A 14,538-nucleotide genomic window follows, 5' to 3' on the forward strand; every position below is an offset into this window, starting at 1 on the left:
CTTTCTCTTTGCATTTAGAGACCACTTCACTGTAGAAGTGCCATTACCTAAACTGGTTTTCCATACCTTACCAGAGGAAATCAAGGAGGGGAAGCTTCTCCAAGTATTCCCGGTGCTCTTTAACGTGGGGATTAATGAACAACAAACAATAGCAGAAAGGTAACCTGGATATTCTTTGCTCAACTCCAGTGCACATGAAGACGAGCACTGTTTATGTGCTGATCTAAACACAGATCCTATTATCATTTCTAAAGGAAATGCTTTAAATCTATAGCTATAACTAAAAGATTATTGTTGTTTAGTTATAGCTGGAGGCATCCAACCCACTAATAGCATATTCACATTTTTTTACTAAGTGCCTTTATTGTTTTTAGTTCTGCTACGTGATAAATTGTGATTATGGCTTTAAAGAAAAAGCACATATAGCTGCTGTTACATAAACAATAACAACATTATTTTTGGCGTGGAAACCTGCCTGCTGTACTCTTCCCTGACCTTTGAGCCTTTTGAACCTTTACCACGGGCCTCCTCAATGCTTTCACCTCCCTTACTTTGAATGACCTTTCACCCAGTGATCCAACCAAGTTCCAACTGCTTACAGTATCTTCAAGTTGTGTTTTATACAATTTTATATGTTTTTTTTAACATGTAACATTCATCTTGGCTTTGCGCACTCTTTGAATTCCATTGTCTAGCCAGAGACGCCTTTCCATCTGGTAGCTGGAAGCTCCCCTGCGTGGAGTGCTGAGAGTTTCTATCAAAAACATAATTTATTTTGGTAGAAATGATTCATTGTAGGTTTTCTTCGAGTCAGCTCTTCATGTTTGCAATAGGCACTAAAAGATTTGCGATCTTTGGAAAGTTTGGTAAGGTCTATGGGTCTCTCATGTAAACGTGACAGTTTTGAAGGAAATGGAAGCAAAATTTGTGTCCGGTCTATCAAACCTCTGATGGACCTTTTCATAATCTTCTGAAGTTTCTTCTTTCTGGTTCCTACGTAGACTTTGACTTATTGTACGCATTGACCTTAAAATAGGAATTATTTGTCTGTTTGATAGTGTATTTGCTGAATCAATTTAGGCATAAATTATAGGTAGTTTTTAAGCTTGTTTTCTCTTGCTGCTAATCCAGTGGGTCTTTGGACATTACATCTGCATATATACAGTTAGGTGCATATGCTTTTTTGGGGGAAACTTTGAGAATTTTGCCTCTGTACATCACCACCACAAATCAAACAATTAACGTGTGGTTGAAGTGCAGACTTTCAGCTGTGATTTAATGGGTTTTACAAAAAAAAAAACCCAACATACTTTCAGAGATTGAAAGCATATGAGCAGCTGGCTGACTAGCAGTTCTGTGGCCATATGAGGGCTGCTTTCTTGTTATTTCATTCGAAATTAAACAGGCAAGACTTCTGAAGTTGAACCTAACATCACCTTTCAATGGAGCTCTCCATATGAAGTTCAATTTTAGTGCAAGTGTGGGAGGCTGAAAACCAAATATAAACTTATCAGAGAGATACCCAAAAACTCTAGGAATGTTCAAAACCAACATTCATCCAGGACACACCTTAAAACTTCTGGCCAGCTCAACAACACCAAGAGGCCCGAAACTCTACAAAAGAAGCATCTCTGTTCATCTGGATGTAGAGTTTTCACTCATCCAAGTGACTTCTTTGTTTTCATCTGACTGCAGATTTCCCCAACCTTATAAACAGTACATTTGCATAATAACTGAAACTCGCACCACTGGTGTACAACGGGCTATGACAAAAAAAATACACCAGTAACAAACACCATATCCAGAGACCACCCCACTGAACCATGTTTGGGGCAGGGTTGGCCAGGATTCACACAAACTGCCTATCAGGATAAATATTTTTTCCCTAACCGATCTTACACTCTGTTCTGCTCTTAGGTTTGGAGATATCTCTCTACAAGAAAGAATAAACCAGAAGAACTTTGAGACATTAGAAGCCTATTACAAATCATTAAGTGAAAAGGTGCCACTAGAATGTAAGTGCACAACTTTAAAATCATTTTTACTAAAGAAACATCTTCATCTTTGGTCTCATGTGTTTATGTGCAGAAAACAGTATTAACATGTTTTTTTTGTGTGGGTGAATAATGTGTACTATAATCCCATTAGAATGGTTCACACCTTTTACAAAGCAACCGTGAATTTTAACATGTAAAACATTTCTGTGAAAGAAATATCCACACCTGATCAACAGCCTGAAGCTTGTCCTCATTAACCTCTGTTTTTGTTTTGTGCAAACAGGTCTACCGTGTTTTCAGACACAGACTGACATAAAGGAATTACTTGAAACTTTGGGCCAGAATGTAGTCGCGAAGAAGAAAAAGAATGTGGAGATACTGTGGACTGCTGGAACGGTGAGGCGCGATGGGGTTTTTCTACTGTTTTTACTGTCTGGATGGTAATTACTTTGAAGGGAACGATATTGTATTTTGTATATATTCATGTTGTTTTCTTTGTTCTTTTTAAGCATACTTTAAGTTTGTAGCAGGCTTTTATTGAGAAACATAGTTTTAAACAGCTCAATATGGCATTATTATCACTTCAGATCAGATTCTTCAGATAAATCTATTGACCTTGAGGGAGAGGTCAGAGGTCAAATGTGACATGATACTTTAAATCTGTTTAAACACTCTCAAAGTTCAAACCTTCATAGAAAAATAAGTCCAGTATTATAGAATAAAACCAAAGGCACCCACAGGTGCCATAGATGGTGCAAAACATTTCGTCGACATTGTTGTTTGTTGGGGAGAAAACTTGCAAACATACAGTACAGTCACACTGCTAAGCGACCAGATTTATGTAATTTTGACAAGCTGAACGCATTGTGTACTGTGCAGGAGACATGGCGCCAGATTGATTGACAATGGTCTACAGCCAATCAGGACGCAGAACACAGTTTGCTCTTATAGAAAAAAAAGAAAAGAAACACGGAAAATTGCACAAAAATAAATCCGCGAAACAGCGAGACAGCGAAAGGGGAACCGCGTTATAGCGAGGGACCACTGTATGTATTCGATTTGTTGGCAGTACACACTACACTTGTAAGAATCGTATTTAATGAAGTTATAAGACTTTTGGTCCATTTTGGTTTTTAAAAGATGAAGTTGAATTTGAAGACTTTATGGATGAAAACTACATTTTAATGGACTGTTAACAGAAACTCGGTCTACATCCCTACAACGTTTTATCAAAATTCATTCACAACTTATGAAAGAATGATGACACACACGCACGTGAACATTACCTGAATCATCCTTGGCAGAGGTAAAAGTAAAACACACTTCAACTAATAATGAGTAACTTGAAACTACAAAGGCAAATGAGGAGTAATGCCAGGGCAGATGGAAATGAGCGAGAGCGCGAGAGAGACCCAACGCTCCTTCTCAAGCTTTTATGCGTGCAAGTGAGCCTTCTGCAGGTTATCAATACTAGGGATGCATCAGAGTGAAGCAAGGATGACATCAAAATGAAAACACTAATCACATGGCAGATGTGTGCACGTGTCTACGTCAGGATATGTAAAACGAGATGAGTCACTTCACAACATTTTGCCTTCATGATGTATGCCAAACCAACGGTGATGTTGTTTTTTTCCCTCATCCACTTTCCACCAGATCTGCCGAAGGTTAAATGGCATCAGGTTTACCAGCTGTAAAAGTGCCAAAGACCGAACATCCATGTCTGTCACTCTAGAGCAGTGCGCTCTCTTACGTGATGAACACCAGCTCAGCAAGGACTTCTTCGTGCGCGCTCTGGACTGCATGCGCAGGTAAGACAGTATTAAAGGAGGCATCAGAAGCCAGTCCTAAACAGACTTCACTTAAAAAGTTAGTTATAAATGCGGATTTTTTGCTCAACGAAAAAATATCTTGGTGATCAGAGATTTCTGCCGTTGTCTCCTCTCTTCAAGTAAAGTTACTTTCAGGATCTTGTTGGTTTATGTATTCAGAGTATACATGCGAGGCTGTTTTTACTGAAACTCAAATTCTAAAAATCTTACTAGATACTATTACAGGCAAGTAAGAAAAATATCAATTTTCCAATGTTTTGGTTACCACACTCTTAATCTTGCTACATTTAGCAGTAGAATGGAATAAGCCTGAAGTATGCTTGTCATTACAAGCATGTATTACAAGTAATAACCTGCATCCACACCACCCATCACACACATCAAAGGCATTTTATCTGCAACTTTTCCTCCCAGCCCATCACCATTACATAATCACCATGTAATGGTGATCATGTAACCATCATCACCATTCCTCACACATTCAGAGGCAGCAATGCATGTTCCTGTTAGTCCTGTAGTTTAGTGTTTGTGTGTTTGCCAGCAGGGAAACATTCACATCTGCCTAAATCTGATGAGGTTTAACTGCATAACTTTGGCAAGGACACTGGTGAAATGCACATCTGAAATGTCCGTGGGACTGACCTGTATGGGACAGAAACTAACAACACAAACACAGCTTTAATACAATTATATTTATGACCTGTTTTACGGATTTACCAAACTCCTAGAACCTTTAGTAATAAGTAACATTTTAACTGATGGGATGGTTTACAGTGTGCAATCAGGACAAAAAGGTTCTTCCTAAAACTGCAAATGAACAGAAACAATGTAAAGCCGTGAACCAAAACAGTACCAAATTATATTCAGTGAGAACCCCAGTTAATTAAGCTTGTGACTGCAGAGATGTATAAACTGTGAGGGGAACATTTTAAAGATAAAGTTTCTGTTTTGCGTAGGCTAGGGCTATTCTTGTGATATTTTAAAGATTTGCACACATGCCATACGGCTGCTTTACTGTAGGAAGAAAAGGAATAGTCAGTATAGTGAATTTTACAGTGAAAGGACCATGATGGATATCTAAAATGATAAAACGTCAGCGTCTCTTGTCTCACTCATTTTCACCGAGAACAGACTTTTTCAAGTTAGATGAATTTTCACCTGATGTCAGTGCATGAAGAAATACAGATGGCCTCAAATGACACAGTAGTTAAAGCATGCACTCATTAATGCTGCAGGTTAAACAGTGGCTGCAGACCACAACATGACCAATATTGTTGCAACCGGATGCTTTCAGGTCTCAATACTTTTGACATGGGTCAGTCAGCTGTCAGTGTTTTATAATTTTCCAGTTGATGATGTCAAGTTGACAATTACTTGACCCCATTCTCTTCCCTTATAGATAATACTGAGATTAAAGTTGATAAATCTACTGCTAGAACTTTACATTCACAGTCCAGCAAGAAATTATTAGATTATAAATAGTCATTCAGAAATTCCTCCACAAATAGTGACGTAGTAGCTGCACAACAGCATTTTAACTCCCAAATGACGGCCTTGTTTTAACCAGTTCAACCAACCGACAGCCACTTGAGTCAAGCCCGTAATGCAACTAAATGCATTGACATGTTGCAGATATACGTGCAGACTGACTCCGATTGATTGCAGCTTGTTTGCAATCTGTCTGCATGTATGAATTAGACAGCAAATATTTGCAAATCTTCAGAAATCTGTTTACAAGTGCAGTCAGTCCGAGTGAGATTGTGACTGGTTGACGACAGGTTTCCTGTCCCTCTCCCCATCTGTGCAACTGTTTTTTAATTGAAAGTGGTTCCAAAATTATTTGCAATCAGCAAAAGAATTCAATAAACAAAGGGCATTTTAATGAATTTATGGAAAAAAGCAAAAAGTGTTGCAGATAGGTTGCAGAATATACTCGTTGACAAGTGTATCCTGCAGCCAGAGTTCACAAGGGTACAATAAATCTTTCAAAGAAGGGAAAAGGAGATGGGAGGTACTGGAGACAAAAGTTCAAAGACACAGAAGGACAACAGGATGATCTGACCGATTGGAATATCTGGCACAAGTGAAAAGATATGAGGTGGGGCAGACAGTTCAGAAAGGAGAAAAATAAAAACAAAGGTCCTCACTCGTCTAAGTAGTTCCACTATTTGCTAAACATATTTTAAGTGCTGCTGACAGTGATGCTAATCTGTCCTAAGCCTGATGTGAATGATTTCACAGAAAGGAAATCAGCTATGTGAAAAAACAAGTCTCATGTTTCAAACTGCTGCTATAAAAAAGATTGTTTACTTAGGACCTTGTTCATACTTCAATCGGGCCATTTCTTCATGGCTTACACTGCAGTGTTTTTCATGGCATGGTTCTCACACTTTTACTCCACCTGTCACTGTCTACTTGTCTGTGGCTGCTATTCTGCATTCAGGCTGTACTAATACCTCTGGGTCTAAGTGGGCCTTGTGCTACTAGCCCTGTCAGGTCTCTTTATCAACTGACCTTTGCTAGAAAGCCTACTTAGACAGCATCTATACTGGACTAACACTATAGTGTTTTCACACTCTGTCTCTGTTCATTCTGTTTTCATTCTGATGGGCACTCCTGCAGTCGACTGACCCAGGGAGACATTGGGCAGTGGGAGGACCCTGAGGCTGGCGCCATGACAGAGAACAAACCAGCATCACGACACTTTTATCCCATTGCCCTGCTGCTCGTTAGCTCCCACTTACTGGTTGTGTGGCTCATTTTAAGTCTTGTTTTTCTGCTTGCAAAATATCAATAAACTGCTGACAATGACATCTCTACTCACTGCTTTTCTTCCTGTGTTCACTAGTTCTTCTTTTCAGTAGGGGTACTGCGGATTAACGGGTAATAAGCAAATAATTCAATGTCAAACTAATACTGTAGGGCATTAACGTCAGTTGTTTTTATCTGACAAGAAAATGCCTTCCTGAGAGTTACATGAAGATCACACTAACTGCCAAAAGTATGATTATGAGACTGTTTCCCATGGCTCAAACCAGACTCCTTTTTTTTTTTTTTAATCAACAGCAAGAATGCACAAGTCCATCCGTCAGTGTACTCTCTGACTAGTCATGGTCATGAAAGGACATGTTACTTTCAACAATGTGTTTTTGACTTTTTTTTTTTTTTTTTACACGTATGGCACAAATGTGTGCTTACGCCACATTTGTGCACACTCCCTTCTTTCCCAATCTCGTCTCTTCATTTGAAACGCTGTGGGGGTGAGGGCAGATTGAGCAAATCTCGAAAGCTAGATAACTTATTGAAATGCCAAATCTTTTTTTTTTTTAGGAAAAGCAAATCTTTTTAGCAGCATGTTACTGAAACGTGCTGCTGATGTCAAACTTTGTATCGGCACATTATTTTTTTGTTGCTTTTGTTTTTTTACAATTTACATTTTATGTGGTTTTTGTATCAGCTGTTCGCCACAGTGGCTCAACTTATATATTTACTAAAACACGATATTATTTATCAGATCCAAGCATTTCATGCTATAAAAGCTAAACAGCCATCAAAGTAACTACTGAATGCCAGCTATAATATTTAATACAGCCACAGATGTACATCTGTTTGTGTTCTGCTTATTTCTATTGGAGTCTGTACTGGGCCCACCTAATGATGCGCGTCTTCACCGGTACATTACTTCTTCTTTTGTTAATTTACGTTTTCCTTCTTTTTTGAGTGTTTTAATAATAACTTTCCATTTCCATTTGATTTATTTCATACACAGCAGATTTTGAATACACAGACTAATCTTTTTTTCCTTGTCTTTTTAACTCTAACTAAAATATCATCAGTGACAATGTCTTGACACATTTGTTTTGTTGAGTCATTGTCTATATACACATATAGTATATATTTACAAGGTTTCAGCATTGAGGTTGGTTTTGTATGGCCCTGGTCTTCTCCTGAGACTCGTGACAGTTTCAGAGTTAGACATACAAAGCGTCCATTGTGTGCATGGTCTGAGAGAAGAAAGAGAGAGAGAAGCTGTGCTGCTGCTTTTACAAATCAACGTGATAGATTTTTGGATATTTCTCACTCTTGTCCTGATCATCTGAATAGCTTCGTCATGAGTAATGAATTTGTTTTTTGATTCGGCCTACATGAGACAATAGACGTGTGACAGAGCGTGAGAGATGTGTTTGAATCTCTGGCTCAGTGTGACCGAGATTGACAGCAGCGCTAACTTGAAACAATAAATATTTTAGAAGCACTTACTGACTCACCAACCTGAGTTTACATCTGAAGCCGGTATTATGTGGCCCGTATTTAAACTGTTGTAAATGACTTGTTGGCCTGTGATCTGTGAAACATATCTCAAATATATCTGCATGTGAAGTCATTTTGAGGCACAAGCAACATTCCTGTCACAAGGTAGAATTAACTTTTTTAGAAAGCTTCTTACACCCATTGTTGAAGCGCTTAGCAGGTTAGCAGCCACCAATTTGTTCATCTGGACTGAATGGAGCTCACTCAGTGGTTTACAGCTGCTGCTGTTGTTTCTGGGACATTTCCCCAGATAAACAGTGACAAACAGACACCTTTCCTTTAGTAAACATTTGACTTATTTTTATTCTGGAGATCTGAGGCTAAGGAAAAAACATCTGGGGCTAGACAGCGAGGGGCATTAGGCTGATTTCAGATTTTTCTTCACATTTTACAAAAACCACCAATATTACTATAAACAGTGTTTGTAGCTTTTAGAAGCTATACGTTACTATATGGACTAAAGCAGGGATGTCAAACACAAGGCCTGGAGGCCAGACTCCAATGGACAGCTTTGGAAAATGTGAAGGAGAACATAAATTGACATATATACACACACACACACATACGGCACCATAGACACTTATGTTATTCTTGTGTGTTATGACATAACTAGGGATGGGTATCGTTTAGGTTTTATCCGATACCAGTACCAAACCGGTACTTTTGAAACGGTGCCGGTGCTTAAACGGTGCTCGAACCGGTGCTAAAAGAATGGAGAACACAAAATTGGTCCGAAAACCTCTCATGTTCAGCTGTTTTTTTGTAAAAAGATAACAATATTAGCCTTTTCTGCAGCTATAGGGCATATATGGTATCACTGTTGGCTGGAAGCAGTGCTTAAACAATGGAAAAAACACAAACTTTGTCCAAAAACCTCTCATGTTTAACTGTTTTTCACTTTTTCTTTGGTCATTTTAGCCTTTTTGGCCAGGGTGAAGGGAGTACCTGCCATCAAACAAGAAGACAGCCGCATGTAACTGCGACGGTGTTTGCTAGTTCACCTTACATGCATTAATGTAATAACGTGGTTAGCCTACTCAACGTAAATTATACACGAACAACATTAAGCTACTCGCGCAGAGAAGAACGGCTGCTGCTGCCATCATCATCCGTCATCATTTCTGCTACACTGGCAGGGCTAGGGGCCAGGACTCTACTCTTCGGGTTCTTGGGGGATGTTGCTAACTCCGGGTCCGATAACAGGCAACCCACCCGCAGTAGATGTGCTCGATGTGAGGTCTCGCAGCAAGCTATCAAATATGGCGCATTTCTCGGCTTTTAACAAAATGCTATACGTCGCCAGGTGTTTCATCAGATTCAAGGTGTTGCCTCCTTTGCACAGTATCAGCTTAAAGCACTTGTTGCAGGCTGCTGAGTTTGCATCTTTTGCTGTGAAGTACAGCCAGACTTTGACTGCTTCGCCTTGGGCATTTTTAATCTGTAGTTCTGCTCTAAAAGAACGTACGTACCTGGGCCCGCCTACTACGCTTGCAAAGGTAAAATGTGCCATAATGGCACCGGATACCGGTACCCATCCCTAGACATAACACACAAGAATAACAGATGGAACATTTTTTAAACATTAGAAACTCTTTTAAATATACAGACATATTAATCAAACAACAAAAACGAACATAAAAATTATTTTGAAAGATCTCTGGCATTTGTACAGTCTAAATAAACTGAAGACAGATGTCTTTGATTGATAGCGTTTCTGTATATGTGGTGCACTGTTTGTGGGGTTTTGTTTCATTCACTGACATGTATTGTCTGCAGTGCATTGAGTTCTTCCTAACCCTGTGGGCATTTCTTAAGTAGTCATACTGTATACATATTGAAATACATACCTCTGCACACATACGGTAAGAGTTGAAATCATAACTGCGTGTAGCTCATGTTCCCATGGCTTCTCATGCACACATTTTTTTGTGCTTGCGGGACTGCAAGAATAAAAAAATATACCTTTTTCCAGATGACACGTCTACATATGAGATGTACCGGTTCATTGACCATTGACTCCTGAACTGTCGAGGTTCTTACTATTTTACTTAGAGAATTGTGTTTTGGGGTTGTTGTTTTTTTTTTTTTGGGGGGAGGGGGGGTTACTAGTAATTGATATCATAAGCCGTCATTCTCAAAGATCAGACAGTTGCCTTGCTTGCAGCGTTACACTGTGCTTCTCTAGAAGTTGTGTTACTACTTGAACTAGCTGAGGCTAGCACAGTCCCAAAAGCTGTCCTCCAACGTGCCACAAACAGTGTCCTGCTTTTGGGTCTACTTTTTTCTGACTTGTGTCTAATTTTAGGATGGAACAAAATGTTTATAAATCACTGAAGGCAATGGGAGACTGGCGTAGATGGAAACTGTGCATAAGGTTAAAGCTGGCCAAGTGTTCCACAGTTTGAGTATAGCAGAGACGGAGACAAACAGACAGAGTTTGTGTGTGGATCTGTGGAGTGGATGCGATGTACTGCGGAGCTTCAGATGGGAGGGTTGAACACAGAACAGTTGATTTAAATGCCAAGCTAGCTCCACATGGGTCAACAGGGTCCTGCTGTTCTGTTAAAAATACATGTTTTTAATGGTTTATCTAGACCGCTGGGAAACTTGCCTTCTCCTTTTAGCATTACCAGGGTGTCAGACTCAATATTTCTCATTAGCCCATCAAATGGCCTGGAGGTGAGATTTTCTGCATGTTTTCTCCTTGGTGACATTTTGTTTAGTATCCTATCCTGACTCCCAACTTGGTTGGGCAATTAATTCCCACAGGAGAAACTTAGCCGGTTGTGGAGGCCTGCACCAATAGACTGATCTCAATTGTGCTCAATATGTATTTCACTAACCACGACACTCTCTTGTATTGTCTCACAGCTGTGTGAAAAATCTTCAGTTTCATTTACTTCTCTCTGAGAACCATTTATCCAAGAACACTTGTAAGAACTATTCACCCCACAGCAGGTTGCTCTGCAGGTTTGATTTGACAAAGTTTCACACTAAATTCCCCTCCTGACATAAACCCTTGGGGGATTTGTGTCTCTAGCAAGAACTGAACCAGGAACCTTTCACTTCCAAACTAATGTGCAAACAACAACACTACGGATCCCATATTTACTGCATAGTTTTGTGCTTTCTTTATCCCAAAGCAGCCACAAAGTAGTGCACAAAATGTTCAGGTTCTTTATTTTGTTTGTCTTTTGAAGGCGTGTGTATCATTAATACCCCAAACTTAATTTCAAACCTCACTCATGTTTACTTTTTTGTTCTCTTTTTTCCACCTTTCACCTTCATCATTTGATCATCAGAGAAGGATGTCGCATTGAGAATGTTCAAAAGAATATTAAATGCAGGAAATATGCCTTCAACATGCTGCAGCTGATGGCCTTTCCCAAGTGCTACCGACCACCAGAAGGGACTTACGGCAAAGTTGACTCTTGAGGAGAAAAGCCACGAACTGTAAAATTAGTCCTTCAGTATTATTATTCTTTAGTAAATATTAAAGATCATAAATGATAGTATGTAAAATATGCTGTTAATAGGAAACACAGTTGCTGGAGGTGTGTTTGTGTGTGCGTGTGTAATGAGGGTACATTAAAAAAATTGATCCATTTTAAAATAAATGCACTTTCCACCTCACCATACATTGGTCATAACTTAAGCAACATTAAGCAGAACAACTTGGGGGTAAGTCAAAGTCTTACATAATGTGCATATATCAGCGTATGAGAGAGATAACTAGCCTAAAAGAAGAGTTTTCAAGTGACTAGCTATTTTGTTTGTTTACGGTGACCATGCGTTTGGACGTTCACTCGGTAAAAGTTAATATTTGGAAACGCTGACCTATCTTTGTAACAGCTCTTAAAGTTTCCGTAATCTTTGCGGACATCCACGTTCCCTGTGGTTTTTCTCCACAGGGAAAACTTTATTTGGATACGTGGGCCTTAAAAAGAAAGTATGATGTTAAACAAAAAATGAACAACTTGTGCTGTTATCAAGAAATCATATCAACATGTTTTTTGATGAAACACAGTATTCAGATTCAAGTTTCTCAGTTGGTTTTTGACTGAAGTCTACAAATTTCCCTCTGCTTAACACTGTCCTCTAGCTTTGCACCCCAATGGCAGTTTAGCCCATGTTTTATTCATGACATAACATAGAAAACATATCAAACATTTTAACTGAGGCATTTTATCATTTCATCATAAAAATTGGTTGATTTTTGAAGGCAGCAACACATCTCAAAAAGTTGGGACAGGGCAACAAAAGGATGGACAAGTAAGTGATACTAAAAGAAACAGCTGGGGGAATATTTTTCAACTAGTTAGGTTATCTGGCAACAGGTCGGCAACATGATGGGGTATAAAAAGAGCATCTTTGAGAGGCAGAGTTTGTCAGAAGTAAAGCTAGGCAGAGGTTCACTAAACTGCAACGACATGTGGCTGCAGATTATGAAGGAAACATCCAGAAAAGCACCATAAATGCTGAAAGGTGTGTATAAAAAATCTCATCAAAAGATTCCAAGACTCTGGACATACCTCAGAATCAATACTGAATGCTTGGGATCTCTTCAGGCCTTTAGATGGCACTGCATCACAAACAGCCACGATTCTGTGATGGAAATTGCTGAATGGGCTCGGGAACACTTCCAAAAAATATCGTCTGTGATCACAGTTCAGTATGCCATCCAAAAATTCAGGTTAAAGGTCTGTCATTCAACGAAGAAGTCAAATGTGAACATGATTCAGAAACACCGCCACCTTCTGTCAGCCAATGCTCGTTCAAAATGGACCGAGGCACAGTGGAAAACTTCTTTTTGGAGAACATGGACATCCTCCGGACTGAGGAGGAGAGTAAGCATCTGTATTGCTATCAACGCTCAGCTGCATGCCATCAGGATCTCTTTGATGTTATGGAAATAGATTAGTACCTATGGAATTTGTGGCTTGCACATCTGGAAAGGGACCATCAATGCTCCAAGGTATATACAGTGGGGCAAAAAAGTATTTAGTCAGCCACCGATTGTGCAAGTTCCCCCACTTAAAATGATGACAGAGGTCAGTAATTTGCACCAGAGGTACACTTCAACTGTGAGAGACAGAATGTGAAAAAAAAATCCATGAATTCACATGGTAGGATTTGTAAAGAATTTATTCGTAAATCAGGGTGGAAAATAAGTATTTGGTCAATAACAAAAATACAACTCAATACTTTGTAACATAACCTTTGTTGGCAATAACAGAGGTCAAACGTTTACTATAGGTCTTTACCAGGTTTGCACACACAGTAGCTGGTATTTTGGCCCATTCCTCCATGCAGATCTTCTCAAGAGCAGTGATGTTTTGGGGCTGTCGCCGAGCAACACGGACTTTCAACTCCCGCCACAGATTTTCTATGGGGTTGAGGTCTGGAGACTGGCTAGGCCACTCCAGGACTTTCAAATGCTTCTTACGGAGCCACTCCTTTGTTGCCCGGGCGGTGTGTTTTGGATCATTGTCATGTTGGAAGACCCAGCCTCGTTTCATCTTCAAAGTTCTCACTGATGGAAGGAGGTTTTGGCTCAAAATCTCACGATACTTGGCCCCATTCATTCTGTCCTTAACACGGATCAGTCGTCCTGTCCCCTTGGCAGAAAAACAGCCCCATAGCATGATGTTTCCACCCCCATGCTTCACAGTAGGTATGGTGTTCTTGGGATGCAACTCAGTATTCTTCTTCCTCCAAACACGACGAGTTGAGTTTATACCAAAAAGTTCTACTTTGGTTTCATCTGACCACATGACATTCTCCCAATCCTCTGCTGTATCATCCATGTGCTCTCTGGCAAACTTCAGACGGGCCTGGACATGCACTGGCTTCAGCAGCGGAACACGTCTGGCACTGCGGGATTTGATTCCCTGCCGTTGTAGTGTGTTACTGATGGTGACCCTTGTTACTTTGGTCCCAGCTCTCTGCAGGTCATTCACCAGGTCCCCCCGTGTGGTTCTGGGATCTTTGCTCACCGTTCTCATGATCATTTTGACCCCACGGGATGAGATCTTGCGTGGAGCCCCAGATCGAGGGAGATTATCAGTGGTCTTGTATGTCTTCCATTTTCTGATGATTGCTCCCACGGTTGATTTTTTCACACCAAGCTGCTTGCCTATTGTAGATTCACTCTTCCCAGTCTGGTGCAGGTCTACAATTCTTTTCCTGGTGTCCTTCGAAAGCTCTTTGGGCTTGGCCATGGCGGAGTTTGGAGTCTGACTGGTTGAGGCTGTGGACAGGTGTCTTTTATACAGATGATGAGGTCAAACAGATGCCATTCATACAGGTAACGAGTGGGGGACAGAAAAGCTTCTTACAGAAGACGTTACAGGTCTGTGAGAGCCAGGGATTTTCCTTGTTTGAGGTGACCAAATACT

At 40.0% G+C, this 14,538-nt stretch overlaps 1 protein-coding gene across 5 annotated transcripts in view; it reads left to right on the forward strand.

Moving 5' to 3' along the window:
* The window catches only part of inpp4b (inositol polyphosphate-4-phosphatase type II B), a 187,222-nt gene extending 174,106 nt beyond the window's left edge, over window positions 1-13,116 (forward strand). For 4 of the 5 annotated variants that reach the window (XM_087841710.1, XM_087841712.1, XM_087841713.1 and 1 more), the window contains 5 exons: window positions 19-159; window positions 1,918-2,015; window positions 2,281-2,393; window positions 3,654-3,808; window positions 6,452-6,659. In XM_087841710.1, coding sequence (XP_087697836.1) covers window positions 19-159; window positions 1,918-2,015; window positions 2,281-2,393; window positions 3,654-3,808; window positions 6,452-6,626 — 682 coding nt within the window. In that variant the 3' untranslated portion in view covers window positions 6,627-6,659. Of the gene's footprint in view, window positions 1-18; window positions 160-1,917; window positions 2,016-2,280; window positions 2,394-3,653; window positions 3,809-6,451; window positions 6,660-11,442 lie in introns of those variants that run through there. The other variant, XM_087841711.1, reaches the window with a different exon arrangement.
* Window positions 13,117-14,538: the final 1,422 nt, after the last annotated feature.

The sequence above is a fragment of the Neolamprologus brichardi genome, chromosome 6 (genome assembly GCF_056152115.1).
Source record: "Neolamprologus brichardi isolate AB-2024 chromosome 6, ASM5615211v1, whole genome shotgun sequence".
Classification (NCBI taxonomy): Eukaryota; Metazoa; Chordata; class Actinopteri; order Cichliformes; family Cichlidae; genus Neolamprologus; species Neolamprologus brichardi.